Below are 18,415 nucleotides of genomic sequence, written 5' to 3'. Positions count from 1 at the left end.
ACCTCAGTCTGAAGCAATTAGGAACTGGAGGTGTGATATATGTAGACTAGAGTCATTTCTACATTGCTGAAATGTCTCTGAGTTAAAAAAAATTAAAAATTCAAAATAATGTAATTATGACTTTGATAATGATGCTTTGCTATATTTTAGAGTACGAAATACAATGGAAAAGATATTTTGACCCCCTTGCAATTTAAACTGTCACAGGAGATAAGTTATTCTGACATGGACTGCTTAACCGTGGTGTAAAATTCTGACCTCTGAGAAATCAAATGTTTTGGTCTTACCTTCAGTGATATCTGTCTTTAAATTTTCTAGTTCAATCTCAGATGAAATATATATATACATATATATATATATATATATATACATAAGCATACATGCACTGAGAAATTTAGAGTGAGTTTCGGTGGCTTTGATATTAAAATACACCTATAAATATAGTTTTGTGCACTCCCATAAATGTACTTAAGCACTTCTTCAATTTGTCTTCACTGAAAGTAAGAACTAAGTAACTAACTGATACTAGCTACTGTAAAAGCTAAAAGATATTTAAGCAAGAGTGTAGCTATCAATAATTAGGAAAGAAAAACATTGAAGAAAGAAAAAGAATATTCCTATGCTATATTTGTAAGGGTACTTTTTCTTTAAAAAAAACCTTTTATTTTGAAAACTATAAAGCCTACAGAAAAATGCACAGTACAGTACAATGAGTACTGATTTATGATTTTGGTCTCGGTATTTTTAAATATAAAATGTAGAGTGTTAGTACATAAAACCTGCAGGGGAATTAAAAAGCTGATTTTTCTTTCTTAATGACAGGAATTGACCTTGAGAGTTCATAGCCACATTTCATAATCTTCACTTTGGCTATCCAAGCATAAACAGAATCTTGTCTGAAATTATCAGGCACTGTATTATTGATTTTCAATATAACACTTTAGCCATGTATTATCCTTTAATTATAAATGTATGCTTTCAATGAATACTCTATCCTGAGTTTTGGAGTGTTTATAGTCAACAGTAAGTAGAAACCACTGCTGAATTGTCTGAAAATTTTAATAAAATTTCTCAGCACATTAATTTAAGAGAAGGAAGTATCTTCTGAAAGCTCCACAAACCACCAGGGCAATCTTGTCTTCTTCTTCTTTTATAAAGATTTGTTTGTTTGAAAGTCAGAGTTAGAGAGAGAGGGAGAGACAGAGATGGAGCTGTTCCATCTGCTGGGTCACTCCCCAAATGGCCGCAATGGCCCAGACTGGGCTAGGCAGAAACCAGGAGCCAGGAGCTTCTTCCAGGTGTCCCATGTGTGTAGCAGGGACCCAAGCACTTGGGCCATCTTCTGCTGCTTTTCCCAGGCCATTAGCAGGGAGGTGGATCGGAAGTGGAGCAGCCAGAACATGAGCCAGTGCCCATATGGGCTGCAGGCATTGCAGGTGGCAGCTTTTGCGACCAATTCCACAACATCCGCTCTGGGTTCTGGGGACAATCTTGCCACAATAGGCTTTCAACAAAAGGTCAATGGCATTTCAGGGAGAAGACAGGCCATTTTCTTCAGACTCCTCTTTTAGACTTAGCTGATAGTGAGGACTATTTTTTGGGGGGGTAGTAGTAGGGAAATCACGGCATTCCTTAAAAAAAAATCCAGTACTCACTGTTTGAACACCCCCCCAAGTATTGCTTTTTAAAATTCTTACAATGTTGCCAACAAATTTTCTACCATTTAAGATAATGAATAAGAAAGTTTTCCTTTTCTGCCATGCCATAATAGTGGTTATATTGCAAATAACTTTAGTTTATTCTGCTTCTGTTTATGTCTTTTATTGATTACATTAAAAACGTTTTGATTTCATAAATATTCATCAAAAAGGGGCTAAATTAATAGCTCAAGTAGAAACAATATCATTCCATATGTTAAGCTTCATTCTCAATTTATTTGAATCTTGAAAGACTGAGTTATACTTATTTTGGTATTGGTGCTAAAATGAAACAAGTTATACTCATTTAGTTTTTAACTCCCTGGCTCTCAGCTTCCTTTTTCAATGAGTATGTACATTTTCAGTTCTTAATGCTTGTCCTTTTTCTAATCAACATGGAAAACTACAAGTTGGCTGTGGATTCAGTCTTATCATGCATCCTGTATTTAAACCAGTTCAGGACTAGAGTTTTAAACTATTTATTGAGGTCCCCATCTCTTCCTGTTTGAAAACAGAAAGTAAATCATTTTCCTTTGCTTACACATTGTTTGAAGAAGTGAATCTCAACTGAGGGCAACTTGAATGAACACACATTTTTACTTACCACGTTTTCCTTATCACAATATGAACTGAAATCACTTGATACAATTGCAGCATACTGGAGCAGCACTTTGTTAATAGTCTACAAAAGAAAACAATATGACATTTATCATGGTAAGTGCATAGTTATTGTTCTTGTTTTTAAAAGATTATTATTATTATTAAAGATTGATTGATTAGAAAGAGAGCGTGACAGAGAGGTAGACAGAGAAAGATTTCCCATTTGCTAGTTCACTCCCCAAATGCCTACAACAGCAGGGGCTGGGCCAGGTTTAAGCCAGGAGCCATACAGGACTCCCATGTGGGTGGAAGGAACCCAAACACTTGGTCCAGCATTTGTTGCCTCCCAGATGTACCAGCAGTTGGCTGGATGGATTAGCTGAGACTTGAATCAGCCATATGGGATGTGGGCATCCCAAGCCGAGGTTTAACCTGCTGTACTACAACACCTGCCCCAGTATATAGATACACACATATGTATGTATAGATATAGATATAGATATTGATATAGACAAGGTTAATGCTAAGTCCTGCATACATTTCAGATGTCTTTTTTAGCTGAAAGGGAGTCTTAAGCAGTGATTAAATATATATATTGCCAAAAGAAGGATCTCAGTTAGACTATTATATTCAGAGGAGAAGTTATCACAGTGTTGAATGCAACCAGAACACAGTCCACATGGATCCTTTCCATTTTCCCCAATTTTCTCCATGGTAAAAACCTTAGTTTCCTATCTTTATACTTAGACACTTCTTATCTAAAGGTCTCTAAACTTTTTTTTCTGAATTGATACCTTATACTTTGAATTGTTGTTTCTAGTTTATAATCTCTGCCTCACAGCACACCCAACATGCTAAGATTATATGTAGTGCTCAATTTTTTTATATTCTCGAATATTTTGAAATACATCATTTGTAAGTGGGGGCAGAGTGTTCCTCTACATATCATTTAGTAGTGACAACTCAAAATAATTTTCCATAATAATGGATACTATCAAAGACAACTATTAAATCCTGAAACTCCAATGTTTATCACATTGCCTATTTCTACATCTTGATATATTTACCTTTTGCTTCCTAGTTATTGAGTATATGTCTTGCTTGCTAAGTTTTGCATAGTCATCATCCTTCTACCATTTTTTTCATCATAACTTCATACTTTTTTTCTCTAGTAAATGTCTCTGAGCCCAAGGGTACCATCTAATTCCATTAATTAGGCAAAACAGAGAAAAATGAACATGTTAATGAAATTTGATTTTAATTATTTAAAGACATGTTGATGAGTTTGCATGCTATTGCTTGTACACATAATGAAGTATTATGAGCCAAATGTGAATGTGAATTTCAGAGATATTTCATAGAAAAGATAAAGCCATAACAGCAATAGAAACATGTCTTCTCTTTTCATAGAAAAGCAAAGACAAAAAAGCTTTTATTTTCCTTTTGGTACAACAAACTTGTCTGAATTTTTTTAGTGAATAAAAATCAAAATCAAAAAGTGGGGGAGACACTCCAAGGAATTAAGATGAAAGAGAGACGCTCAATCAACAAAACTGAATTTTCATACCAAAAGTGACTATAAACTAGTTTTATTGACTTTTACAGTGACAATGAAAACCTGAAACAAGGGGTAACATTCCGACAGAAATATTGGCATTTTGTAGAATTACACATCAATATGATAATATGAATCAATTTAAACAGAAAGTTGGCCTGGAAAAACAAAATCTTAGCAAGCAACCTACTAATAAGTCAAGGAAAACAGATGGCTAATCAGATTGGAGTGTCTTTCAAAAACAACTCTTCAAATTTTACTTTATGCATAATGCTGAATTACCTTGGGTTTACCTATTTCATTCGTGCATATAAACGCTATTCTCCATTTACAGTTTCTTAATGGGAGTGTAAACTTTAAGAATTATTCCACAATTTTGCCAAAATAAAGACAAACACAAGACATTATCTTGACTTCAAAAGCTTATTGCAGCTCAAACGTTATACCCTGCTCACGATTGGACTGCACAAAATTCCCTACAACCCAGTGCCATTTAGACATCTGCTGGGTGACTTACTGAGCAGTTTTTGTTTTGTTTCTTTTTAAATGGTGATGAAAGGAGAATCTAGACATCTACTAGACATCTACTCATGACCATTCTCCAAGTATATTCTCCATGGTTAGAGCTGGGCTTTATTTCATAGGAAAATGCTTGTCCCTTGGCTATCTGCTTAGAGAAAACTGATTCTGGGATTTCACATCAATTACACTGAAAATGCCAAGGGTTAGCAAATCAGATGGCTTGTGAGCAGGAAGAGTACACAGTTATATGGGATACTGTTTAAGATGGTGATCCCATAAGAGTTGCAGATACACTGCTGAATTACCCCCATTTCTTTATTAATGTCCAAAGGATACCTAAATGGGAACGTGCAATGCACAATTTAGGAGCAACTTCAATTTCATTGCAATTTATTCAAGGATACATCACTACCAGACTTTAGTTCTTTACTATTAACAAGGAGCTACTATGACAGGTCTCCTAACTCATGTCTTTTCAGAGCATAATTCTGGGATCAGCAGTACCAGAAATGCAAATTCTCTGGTCCTATCCCAAATCTACTGGGTCAACAGCACAAGGTGCATTTATGCAAGGCTGTGTTTTACTACACTTCCAGGCAATTATGATGCAGGCTAAAGTTTGAGAACTAGGATCCTAATGCATGGTAGAGTGGAAGTAACTCCTCAGTGACAACTTGCCGGTGGAGGAAGTACCTAGCGTAGGCATCAAGATAGGACTTCTGGGTGAGGGCTTCAGTCATGATTTTATCTTTTGGGGCCTGTGGCTTCACGAGTGAGGACAGTGAAGAGAGGGAAGGGGTGAAAAACAGACAGCCTGGCAGGGGCTGTTTGCATCTTGTTCTATAATAAAGCGCAGTTTATGCAAAGAGATCATCATGAGAGGAGCATGTTCTTTTATAGATACAGCAAAATATCTTCTATTCAAAGAGCTCTGGATTAAATACTATGGAATTCTCATAGGATTGTAGCAGTGAAGCAAGTGATCCTGCTGCATTGAAAGGGTCAGACAGGACAACTAAAATATCTTCCAGTCAGTTGGTCTGACTTCACATGGAGCTACTGGTAGAACATTGAGTAGGATGGCTATCAATGGCTCAGACAAAGGCACTGTGGTTTCCTGAGCTGATACCACACCAGCAATATTAGGCTAAATATCCTGTTAACACTTTCAGTGGCTCCATCGAGCATACTGCTCTTACGATGGATGAGTTAAAGAGATGTGATTCAAAATTCGTCTTTACATTCAAGTCTTATGCATGAAGCAACACAGCATTAGAGCAACACCAGGAAAAGAAGATGGTTGTATCAGTTCAGCAATATTGGAAATGTGAGTTTAACGCTTTATGTACTATATGTTAACAATTCAGCATGGGATGAGGTCCCCCATTTCGTCTACCTCAGATGCTTAGATTTTGCCTTAAGGGTAAAAACAAATGGTGAAGCTGTTCTCTTCCAATTTTCAATTGATTTCTAATTGCACCAAAATGAGAAGGAAGTGTAGCTTCCTGATTAAAGCATTCTACTCTTACTATTTATTGTTAAGTGCCTAGGTGTAGTTACCTAAATATTTTGAGACCATTTCATCATTTAGAAAATTACAGGAAATATCTGTACCCTTTTCATAGGGTGGCTGTGAAAGAGAAGTGAGACCATGTATTTAAAATGATTAGACCAGACAATGCTCAATGAATGACTGCTTAAAAATTAGGATCAGGTTCACAGAGAACAAGGCATAGGAATATGTACATCACATTCACATGATCTGCCTCACTTGTCGTATGTCCACCACCTAGTAAGCAACCAGGCTCACACCAGGACTCAGTGGATATTTGTTGATTTGTTTTTAAGTAACATTAAAATATCATTACTTAATTTTTCTTTCAAACATCGCAGTATTCATACTTACCCAAAGCAGCAGTGTAGTCACAGAAACATTGACCACTCATAAGCCTATCTGATCACTCATCACAGACCCTGAATATTCCCACTCTGGAATTTCTTTTCTTTTCTTTCTTTTTTTTTTTTTTTTTTTTTTTTTTTGGACAGGTAGAGGGACAGTGAGAGAGAGACAGAGAGAAAGAGAGGTCTTCCTTTTCCATTGGTTCACCCCCCAGTGGCCTCTGCGGCCAGCGCGCTGCAGCCGATGTACCGCACTGATCCGATCCGAAGCTAGGAGCCAGCTGCTTCTCCTGGTCTCCCATGCGGGTGCAGGGCCCAAGCACTTAGGCCATCCTCCACTGCATTCCCGGGCCACAGCAGAGAGCTGGCCTGGAAGAGGAGCAACAGGGACAGAATCCAGCGCCCCGACCGGGACTAGAACCCGGTGTGCCGGCACTGCAGGCGGAGGATTAGCCTAGTGAGCTGGCGGCGCCGGCCTGGAATTTCTTAAAAATACATACCTATCTAATTTATTTATTATTTGAAAGAAAAAGAGAATGATAGTGAGGGAGAGAGATTGAGAGCGGGAAAGAGAGAGAGACAGAGAGAGAGGGGGAAGGGGATTTTTCATCTGCTGGGTCACTCCCCAAATGCTTGCAACAGCCAGGCTGGACCAGGCTAAAGGCAAAAACCTATAACTTAATCTGGGTCTCTACCGGAGTCAAGGAGTCAAGTACTTGAGCCATCACCTGCTGCCTCTTCTCTCTGTGTGTACATTAATAGGAAGCTAGAATTTAAGTTCAGCTAAGACTTGAACCAAGGCACTCCAATATGGGATGTGGGCCTCCTAAGCAGCATCTTACCCACTGTATCCAACATCCACGGCCTGCTGTGAAATTTTCAGTATTTGTCTGATGCCTTAGTCAGTCTTACATACACTTTAGTAAGATCACACTATCCTTTCAATCCTCTTTTAGAATGCTAAGTCTGAAATGTCTGTAGATATGGCTACTCATTACCATGTCCTATCTCCAGGGTCTGGTATAAATCATTGTAAGTTGCTGAACAAGAATGTGATTTCAGTATATTTTATTTCAAGGATTCCCAGCTCTAGGAAGGACAGGGTTTTCAACAGACATAGTCACATCCAACGAAATAATGAAACTCCAATAGTTGGCACATATTGGGAAATGGCTAATTATATTACTCACAAACTTCCATGTTTAATGACTTTGCTACATAAAATACAAATTACAGATAGAAAGGCTAAACTGCTAAGATGGATTTGAATGATGCTTAGTTTATATTTCTACATTATTGATTTTGCTTTTGATTTGACATTGCAAGCCACTGAGGGAATTATAAAGAGCGATGCTGGCATGATTGTTAGCAATGATTCTCACGGAACAGAATTTCTTTCCAAAGAAAATTACTGATTTATACTTTCCTGGAAAATGTTTTTCATTAGTTATACAATTTCCTTATAATAATAATTGTACATTATTGAATTTCCATGGGTAAAATATTTTAATCGATTAGATATTTTTATTGTACCAATAAAACAACATTTCCAGTGATAACACGGGGCCAAATTCTTTTCTTCCAGCCTCAGAACAGAATGTTTTCCTGGGTGTGATTCTGATACTTTTTGGGGTTTCGCACTCCTTTTTACTTCCCTGCTGTCCATTTGATTGTACACTCAGCAGTTTCAACATCCGTAGATTCAACTTCAGAGCTGGATCTACAAAGAGGTGGAGTGTGGACTGGAGCCCAAGACTACGGATCCTGATTCAGCCTCCTCACACTCCCACAGGCCTCTCCTGTCTCCTACCTACCATAACCTGCCATTATGTTCTATTTTGAGAGTGAATTCAACTTACTTTTCTAATATTGTATATGATGATAATAGGATGTTACTAAATACATCCTGTCTGAAAATTTTAATTTCTCATATGTTTTTGCTTCTATTGTAAGTTCTCCAGAATACCAAGAATGGCCCATGGCACATTTTCTCAAACACTATCCTTCACGACTCTGTTCCATTCTTTTCTTGGCATTCACCCAAAATGCACCTGCTAGTCAAGAAATGACTTAGAAAATTTCTATAATAATCCACCAGCAGGTTTCACCATGTGGGGATTTCTAATCCTGTGCTACCAAGCAAAGGCCCCTCTAGAAAGGAATGATCCAAACAAATAAATTGTAGCAATTATGTAAGCATGCGGCAGGTTTCTCCCACCTTCCTAATTAGTAGAGATGATGATGAGCTTAAAATATTTCAAGGGAAATAAAATAATTAACACAGTTAGGCTGACAGCTTGTCTACCTAAAAGTCTTTGCTATTTCCTACAGAATACCTTCCGCTACTTTGCCTGTTCATTGTTTTCTAAATCTCACATCGGATGTGTAGGTTAGGTGTCAAGGTCTTTAACTGGAGGGAGGGTTGTTGAAGATCTGGGTCCTCCTTCGCACTCCCCATCTTTCCTCCTGCTTCTCCCACAGAGGGTTGTCTCTCCCTCACGTGTCACCGTGCTCAGCCTCCTTCCCTCCCCCTGTATTCCTTGGTTCAGACTACTTTCCTCACTTCACATGTCTGTGACTTAGGCATTTCCCATGAAGCCTCCGTCTATTTTAGCTCCCAGTAGGCTTCCCTGCACCCAGTTTTCTGAATGTCCCACCATGATCGAAGCTGAAGTGTGTTCTCTTTGTGTCATCTTCCATTTAGTTTCTGTCATGTGGTCTTTGATATTATATGGATTTTCTGGAGTAAGATTTGATGTATAGAAATGACTTCTTTCATTTATTATATTACCATTGAAACGCTGGCAAAAGAGTGAGTACAGAGGAAGCAGCCTTCGATCTTAGTAGGAGACGAGACCACGAGAGAAACTTGGTTTATCAAAATTAATCTATCAAATAACAAAACCAAATTAATAAAATCTAAGCGTACTCTTTAGACTCACACTGTGGTTATTGGCCAATCTGTAATCAAAAGTCAGTTTTCATGAGTCCTAGTCCAACATTGCTTTACTATGCTAGTCTGCTACTATTTGCCAATTTAAATATAAAATGCCAAGGATTACTTTCAGAGAGAGAGAGCACTGCATTTGAAACAGAAATAACTTGGCCACCCATGACAATCTCTTTAATTATAAACGACTGAGTCACCAATGTGAAAAATACATTTATTTTTAAGATGACAAATCCAGGGGCCAGCATTGTGGTGTAGTGCGTAAAGCCACTACCTGTGATGCCAGCATCCCATATGGGCACCAGTTGCTGTTCCAGCTCCCTGCTAATGGCCTGGGAAAAGCAGTGGAAGATGGCCCAAGGGATTGGGTCCCTGCACCCATGTGGGAGACCTGGATGAAGCTCCTGGTTCCTGCCTCCTGGCTTTGGCTTGACCACTGTGGCCATCTGGAGAGCAGATGGAAGGTCTCTCTCTTTCTCCTTCCCTGCCTGTCTCTCCCTCTCTGTAGCTCTGAATTTCAAATCAATCAATCAATCTTTTTAAATAGTTGAGAAATCCAGTCGATAAACAGGAAGTACAGGAAATCAGATTGTAAATATATGAACTACGAACCCTATTTGAACAGAATTCAAATGAAATTGAGAAAGCAGTTTCAAAGGAGAACCATAATACAAAACAACAATATTTTTAAGGTTGTCATCATGCCAGAAAGGAGAAGGTCATCCATTTAACGTACCTTTGCAAATCTTCTCATTAAGTGAGATAGTGCTTCAGGATTAGGGCATTCCAGTTTCTTAATAATCTCAAAACTCTGATTAAGCTGAGCAAAGACGTCAACCACAGAGCAAGAGAAGAGGGCATGATCGGATGTCTGCTGGAACTGAGGGGAGAGGGGGCAAAACCATTGCAATAAGGGCATTAGAGGGGATGTGGAAAGAATCCTCATATTTCACATAAACAACTGAATCTCTCACATCAGGTTTTACATTTCTCAGAATAAAATGCTTAGATACTGGAAAATACTTCACCTATGTTTCTGGACCATGTAATGAAGCTGATATCATGGTTCTTCCACTGCTGAATGGAGGGGCTGGCTTTTGTATGCTTGTTCTTTGCCACAAGCATTAAGATAGATTAGGAAGCAAGTTGTCCTTGAGGACTTTGAGGGCTGCTGCAAAGGCTCTGGGGATGGAGTTATGCACTTCTAATCTAGAAATTCTGGGCAGGATCCAGGGTGAGAAGAATGTGTTATACAAGCCCAAGGAACTTAGATTCATATCAGCTCATAAAAGAAAAGAATATTGGAGTAAAGGGTGATTGATTATTTTTGTGTTGTTTTATATTTAAGCAATTCTCTAGGGTTCTGACCAGCCTTTTGAAATTGCATTTTAAATTTATTTGATAATGGGTACACAAAAGCAGCTGGGTGAAAGCAAAGAGTCCAGTGTTTCACAGAAAGGTAAGGTAACTGTGGTCTTTGATAAAGGAAGTGGAAGGGCTAATGGCCCAGTATGGGCATGGCTGATTTAGGCTATTTATTTATTAAAATGCGGCACTATACCCTATCAAATATATTTTATGTTAATCCAACATTTAAAAAATAAGTGATTTTTAAAATTTACTTTTGTTACTAAGGTTCTAAAACTGAATAAATAACAAGCCTATCAAATACCATTAGCTTAAAAATAAGCAATGTGATAAAGTCATGGCAATAAGCAGCCTAATAGAATCTGAACTCACCCCATCTTTTTTGTCTCTTCCCAGGGCTCCGTGAAGAAACTCCATTGACACATCTTCATTTTCATCTAGCCACTGCATGACAAAAGGTTCAAACCACCTGAAAAAATTAATAATGTAACATACACAAAAGATATCATTTGTATATCACCTGCATGAATGTTGTTATTTTTCTTATCTGAGAGTAATTCAGGATCAACAATCTCCTTCCGGGGGGAAATGTTTGCACAATGGTTAAGAAGCCACTCGGGAAGCCTAGATCTCAGATGGCAGAGCCTGGCTTTCAGTCTCTGCTCTTGCTACCAATTTCAGCTTCCAATTCCGGGGTCCTAATGTGCGACCTGAAAAGCAGCAGTAATAGCTCAAGTACTGGGTCCCTGTTAGTTATGTGGAAGCCCTGGACTGAGCTCCTGCATCCCAGCTCTGGCTGTTCTGGCCCAGGCTATTGTGAGAATTTGCAGAGATACTGGAAAATACCTTCTTTCCACTGTTTCACTCCCCAAATGCCTACAGCAGCCAGGGCTGTGCCCAGCATACCATCTGGGTCTCCCACAGGGATGGCAGGTGTCCAAGCACTTGTCATCTGCTGCATTCCAGGACGCATTGGAAGGAACCTAAACTGCAAGAAGAGTAGCTGGGATTCAAACCAACTCTCTGATATGATCGGTGAGTGTCCCAAATCGCTTAGCTCATTGCACCATAAAACCTGCCCATAAATATCTTTCAATTACATGTTCCATGAACATTTTGAAGTAGCATTTATATAAAATTACTTCACATACTTTCAAATTTCTATGCTTTCTTGTGTATTTTCTTCTAGATTTTCCAAATGCACATTTCTTAGACAAATACTTTAGCATAAATTTTGCTTTTACAATGATTACACTTTTCTGTTTCTTTGTTGCCTTATTGCACTGCACGAGACATCTAGAATGATGTTAAACAAAAATGATGTTTTCATATGTATTTTGTTCTTTTTTTATAAAAAAAGACTGTATGTATTTGAAAATCAGAGCTGCAAAGAGAGAGAGAGAGAAAGTGAGAGAGAGAGAGAGAGAGAGAGAGAGAGAAACTGAGGCAGGCAGAAGCCAGGAGTCAAGATCTTCATCTGCATCTCCTGCATGGGTAATAGGGGTTCAAGCAATTGGAGCATCTTCCGTTGCTTTCCTAGGCCATTACAGGGAGGTGAGTCAGAAGCAAAGAAGCCAGCTGTGCCACAGCATCAGCCCCTGCTTCATTCTTGATATCAGGTGAATCTGGAAAAGTTTTATCAAAATATTGTGTGCCTAGTACAACTGCAGGAATTTTCTTTATTCTTTAAATGTGTAAAACTGCATCAAATGGTTAAAAATTTTTGTTCCGGGGTGGGTGTTACGGCAGAGCAGATTAAGCAACCTACATCCCATACTGAAACACCTGGCTTGAGTCTGGCAACTCCATGCTTCTGCTCCAGCTTCCTGTGAATGCACCTGAGATGACAGATGACAGCCCATGTAACTGGGCTCATGTCATCCAAAAGGGAGACCCAGGTGGGGCCCCGCCTCCCGGCATTGGCCTGGTCTAGTCCCAGCTACTGTGGGCATCTCAGGAATTAAGAGGATGGATGAGGTCTCTTTCTGTCTCTCTCTTTCTTTCTGTCACTCTGCCTTTAAAATCAATCAAACAATCAATCTTTTGAATATGTTTGAGCTATTCTATTATAGGAATAGATTCCCCTTGGTGATACTATGTTAATGTTTTCTTAAGTCACTGAATTCTATTAGCTATTACCTCATTTAAGTGTTTTTTTTAATATGTTTAGGCCAGAAATTGGTTTGTTTTTGTCCTTGTTTGCCATATTCTCAGTAGAAAATAGTAGTGATGATGTACTAACCTCCAAAAATGATTTGGGAATTTTTTCCCATCATTTCTGGAACAGTTTATGTAATGCTTTTGGTATTCCATAACATCTGAAACAATTCCATTGGTAGCCAACTGGCCTTATGTCAGCTTAATAAGTTCTATTTTAAAAGGAATTTGCACATTTCTAAATATTCAATCATATATTCTCTTATCTTTTTATCTCTGTAAGTCTTTACAATGCCATTTTTCCAACAATGGTAGTTTGTGATATCTCTTTTCTTTTTTGATAATATAAACCCTTTCAAAAAACAATCTGTGTTGCCTGGCGCTGTAGCATAGTGAGTATTTACCTGGTGCCTGCAGTGCTGGCATCCCACATGGGTGCCGGTTCGAGTCCTGGCTGCTCCTCTTCCAATCCAGCTCTCTGCTATGGCCTGGGAAAGCAGTAGAAGATGGCCCAAGTCCTTGGGCCCCTGCAGCCACATGGGAGACCCTGAAGAAATTCTAGGCTCCCAGCTTTGGATCAGTCCAGTTATGGCCTTTCTGGCCATTTGGGGAGTGACCCGGGGGATGAAAGACCTCTCTCTCTCTCTCTTTTTCTCTCTGTCTCTGCCTCTGTGTAACTCTGCCTTTTAAATAAAGAAATCTATTAAAAATAGAACAATTTGTGGCTTTGCTAATATCTCCTATTTTAACTTCCTTATTTTATTTTTATTCTGGATAATATCAATTATTTTCTCACTTCTTTCTTTTTAGTTCATTTGCTGTCTTCACAGCTTCTTATAGATGCTTATATTACTGATTTCCTGTCTTTCTTCTTTTCACACATTTATAATTAAAACCATGAATTTCCTCTCTTCTGTTTTAACTGTATTCTACAAATTTCAGTATATTATATTTTATTCACATTCAGATAAATATTTTGTAACAAACTGTTTCTCTATATGACTCAAGAGTTATTTAGAATAGTCTGCTTATTTTTTCTATTTGGTGATTTCATAGCCATCTTCTGGAATTGGTTTTTGTCACAATTCTACGGTGGTCTGAGAACACATAATATATCTTTGCAGTCCTTTAAAATTCATTAAAATTTTATGGCTATTTCTGGGCTTTATGGCCCAGATGATAATATATTTTGGTAAATGTACCATATTCACTTGAAACACTGGTTATTTTTTCATGGTTTAGAAATTGTATGAAGGGTCCGCAAAAGTGTGTAGTATGCAAAATTATACACTGTCATTTTTTGCACCAAAATAAGCTTACCTTTAATTCCATTTTACAAGAACACTTAAAGTATCCACATTTATACACAGTGTGCATTTGTGTGTGGACAATGTCTATAAAATTGTTTCTCTCTGGATAATCAATATAGATTTATACAGAGATACAAACAAAAATCTCCAAGTGTATTATTGTTCAAAACGTTTTATTCTTACTGATATTTTGTCTGGTTTTTCAATCCATTGCTGAAAAAATATCATCTCCAACTAGAATTCTATATTTGTTGATTTTTCCTTTTACTTTGAAAATTGTTGCTTTATATGTTTTGCCAATGTTATAGGTTTTCTACATATGGGTATGTGTGTGTGTGTGTTTTATAATCCACACAAATTGAGTGATATATGTGGTGAAATTCATCCTTATCATGAAACAGTTCTATCATTCAAAATATATTTTATTTTAAATTCTTTTTTATTTTATTTTTAACATTGGTATAGGTGCGTGAGATTTCTTTCAAATTTCTTTCACAGTTCGATGGCTCATTAGTAAGCAAGATATTTTGCGTTTTAATATTTTTATAGTATGTTACTTGTCATTTGATTAGAATGCTAATCTATTTACATTCAAGAATTACACTTCATTTTCTGATTTAGTTTCAAACCTACTATCTTATTTCTAGCTCCCCTAAGTTTCCTACTTGCTTTTTAAAAAAATTCTCTTTTTTCCTGCATATTTTTTTTGTTCCTTTGCCAGTTGTCTTACTAACACACAGTATCATAATATACTTTAAGTGATTACACTGTAGACTGCAACACACATCCATGGTATGTTAGAGGATTTTTAAAATCAGAATTTTATACTTTCCAATTAAAGGATCTTATAATGTATTAACTGCCTTTTCATGCTACTGTTGTCTTTTTTTTTTTTTTTTTTTTTTTTTGACAGGCAGAGTGGACAGTGAGAGAGAGAGACAGAGAGAAAGGTCTTCCTTTGCCATTGGTTCACCCTCCAATGGCCGCGCTGATCTGATGGCAGGAGCCAGGTCCTTATCCTGGTCTCCCATGGGGTGCAGGGCCCAAGCACTTGGGCCATTCTCCACTGCATTCCCGGGCCACAGCAGAGAGCTGGCCTGGAAGAGGGGCAACCAGGACAGAATCCGGCGCCCCGACTGGGACTAGAACCCGGTGTGCCTGCGCCACAAGGCGGAGGATTAGCCTAGTGAGCTGCAGCACCGGCCTATTGTTGTCTTTTATTTTAATACTACCTATATTTTATTCTATAAAAATCATTTTTATTTTAACAACTTAATATATTTTAAAATGTAGTAATTTATTCACCATTTCTAGTGCTTTTTTATTAATCATTTTTATTCTTTTCTGTTACTATTTTTTTACGATTTTTTTATTTGAAAGGCAGAGCTACAGAGAAGCAGAGGGAGGGAGGGAGAGGGAGAGGGAAAGAGAGAGAAGGAGGGAGATAGGGAGAGATGTTTTCTATCCGCTGGTTCACTCCCCAGATGGCTGCAACAGCCAGAGCTGAGCTGACCAAAAATCAGGAGCCAGGAGCTTCTTCCTGGTCTCCCACATGGGTTCAGGAGCCCAAGGATTTGGGCCATCTTCCACTGCTTTCCCAGGTTATAGCAGAGAGCTGGATCAAAAGTAGAGCAGCTGGGACTTGAACTGGTGCCCATATTGTATGCCAGCACTGCAGGCAGTAGCTTTACCCGCTACACCACAGCACCAGCTCCTAAGTTACTAAGTTTTTACTGAGGGTCACTTTCCTTCGGTCTTAAAGCACGGTTTAAGTCTGAGAGTGTGCTGGAAACGGGTTTGTTGTGTTTCTGAGTTTTGTAAATGTCTTTATTTTGCTTCGTTTTTGAAGAACATCTTGTGTGTTTATAGAATTCTGTTATTTGATTTCTTTCAGGACTTCAAAGATGACATTGCATTGTATTCTGGCTCCAGTCACTTTTCCTGATCAATCCGCCAACAGTATTTCTGCAGATCCTCTGAAGGCAACATGCCTTCCCTCCTCGAGTCTGATCTATGTTATTAGCTTGCTTCTTTTTGGTTGTAAGCATCTATCTATGCTGTATCAATAGCGTTTTTCTTGCGTTTCTCTCACTTGGCATTTATAGGACTTCCTGAACCGTGGCGTCACGGTTTTCATCAGTTCTGTTATTGCTCCGATACTGTCTTTCCTCTTCTCCTTTTCTGGCACTCAATTCTTTTCACGTTAGTTCTTTATATTTTGTCCTGTACAACTCTTATTGTTTCTTCCATATTTTATACATTTAAGTTTTTCTCCATTTTTGTATATTTTCTCCAAATTTATCTTCCAATTACTTTAGTCCTTCTTCTGCTGTGCATAATCTGTTTTTAATCTCACCTATTGCATTCCTCATTTTATTTCAGTTCTATAAGTTCCATTTTATTCTTCTTACAGATTTCATTATTTTTCTGTTGAAATTCTCCAACATTTAAAGTACGTGCCAAAGTCCATGTCTAATAACTTTCTAATGCCTGCTGTCCCCCTCCCCCTTTGGTTACTAGCCATACATTGCTGGTAGCCCTTTTCTGTTTAACATTATACATTGTCTAACAACTGTGGACCATCAGTTGATCGTTTCCTCCAGGAAGGCGTTAAATTTTTCTTTGTAGACAGAATGCAGGGCCATGACCTTGGTCAGGACAAATTTGAGCTTCTGACTGGTCTACTTCCAGTGAGCCCATATCTCTAGGGCACTCATCTGAAAGCCTTGGTGTTCAGGGTCTTCCTTCTTCTGTACAAGCCTTGACCCTGAACTTGTATACCTCCAGCACAGTGGGGCTGCTGAAGTCTCCACCAGGTTTAAGACTCTCAGTGCCTGCTTTTTTTTTTTTTTTTAAGATTTTATTTATTTTATTTGAGAGGTAGAGTTACAGACAGTGAGAGAGAGAGAGAGACAGAAAGAAAGGTCTTCCATCCGCTGGTTCACTCCCCAAATGGCCGCTATGGTTGGAACTGCGCTGATCCGAAGCCAGGAGCCAGGCACTTCTTCCTGGTCTCCCACATGGGTACAGGGGCCCAAGGCCTTTGGCCATCTTCTACTGCTCTCCCAGGCCACAGCAGGCCACAGCAGAGAGCTGGACTGGAAGAGGAGCAACCGGGACTAGAACCCGGCACCCATATGGGATGCTGGTGCTGCAGGCAGAGGATTAACCTAGTGCGCCATAGCACCGGCCTCTCAGTGCCTGCTTTCTACTTGATTGGTTCTGCTTCAGTCTCCGCAAAGGTGAGATCAGAAATCAGAAACCGCCTCAAAGGGAAACTGTAAGCAATGTTGTATTCCTGTCAAATTCACTTTCTCTGGAATCTTGGTCCCAAAAGTCTAAGTCCTGGACACAAATATTTTTCTCCAGCCCAAGGCAATTGCTGTAAGCTCTGAGTGACTGTGCTGTTTGGCCTCCAAGCCTAGTATTGCAAAGTGGCAAGCATTCAGGGGTGGGGACCATGAGAGAGAGGCTGCGACTGGAACGTTACTCTGCTCAGTGAGTTTCTCTTTTCTCTAGGATCTTAGCTTTTCAGTGCCTACTTCTGTTTTCTGATGCTGCTTAATTTTATTCAGTTTTTGTATCTGGCTTTTGAGCGACATCTGAGTCTAATTTTAGTTTAGTGTAATAACTCTAGACAGAACTAGAAGCCAGTGTCTGCGGCAAATAACTCCTCTGTTTTAACTCTATTCCTCACGTATTTCATCTTTAATTCTGACCTTTAACCCCATATGTATCTAGTTGACAAATTCTGTAGTTCCATTTTCACAGTTTCTCTTCTTCATGTCTTTGCTCTTAATTTTCTCACTGGAACAACTCCATATTATTAGTATAGTCTTCTTATGTAATGAATACGATTTCATCTTATTTTTAATATTTTTATTTTTAATTAACAAAACCACATATTTGCTATGTAAAACATGTTCTTTTGAAATCTGTATCTATTGTAGAATCACTAAATCAATTTAATTAACATGCATTATTTTTATATACTTTGATTTTTTGTGTGTGGCAAGAACACATACTATTTAGTCAAATTTTCAAGAATATAATACATTATTATTAACATACTGATCATATTATACAGTAGATCAATGGGACTTCTTTTTCCACTCTAGCTGGAAGTCTATATCCTTTAGCCATGATCTCTTCACTCTCCCAGTAGAATAACCTTTAACTTGTATCACTTATGTTACAATCTTCTATGAGAAGAGTTATACTAGACGATTGCTCTAATCTTTTCATGATGTTGTTCATTGCTTCATATCTCTTCCATCCCCCATTCTCTATCTCTTCCAGCTCCCGCAATGCTACTAAATACCATATAAGTTTCACAGCATTTATGAACAGAAATCTA

The 18,415-nt window shown here is 38.3% G+C and overlaps 1 protein-coding gene across 1 annotated transcript in view; it reads right to left on the bottom strand.

Annotated features, from left to right (window-relative positions):
* UNC13C (unc-13 homolog C) overlaps positions 1 to 18,415 on the bottom strand; it is a 656,715-nt gene that overhangs the window by 144,018 nt on the left and 494,282 nt on the right. Inside the window, exons 20-22 of the mRNA XM_017348010.3 lie at positions 10,964 to 11,060; positions 9,960 to 10,103; positions 2,302 to 2,379 (exon numbers count right to left, since the gene is read on the bottom strand). Of these exons, the coding sequence (XP_017203499.2) occupies positions 2,302 to 2,379; positions 9,960 to 10,103; positions 10,964 to 11,060 (319 nt within the window). The remainder of the gene's footprint in view (positions 1 to 2,301; positions 2,380 to 9,959; positions 10,104 to 10,963; positions 11,061 to 18,415) is intronic.

The sequence above is a fragment of the Oryctolagus cuniculus genome, chromosome 12 (genome assembly GCF_964237555.1).
Source record: "Oryctolagus cuniculus chromosome 12, mOryCun1.1, whole genome shotgun sequence".
Lineage (NCBI taxonomy): Eukaryota > Metazoa > Chordata > Mammalia > Lagomorpha > Leporidae > Oryctolagus > Oryctolagus cuniculus.
Note: the sequence above shows the minus strand (reverse complement) of the source record. Positions and strands in the feature narration are given on the sequence as shown.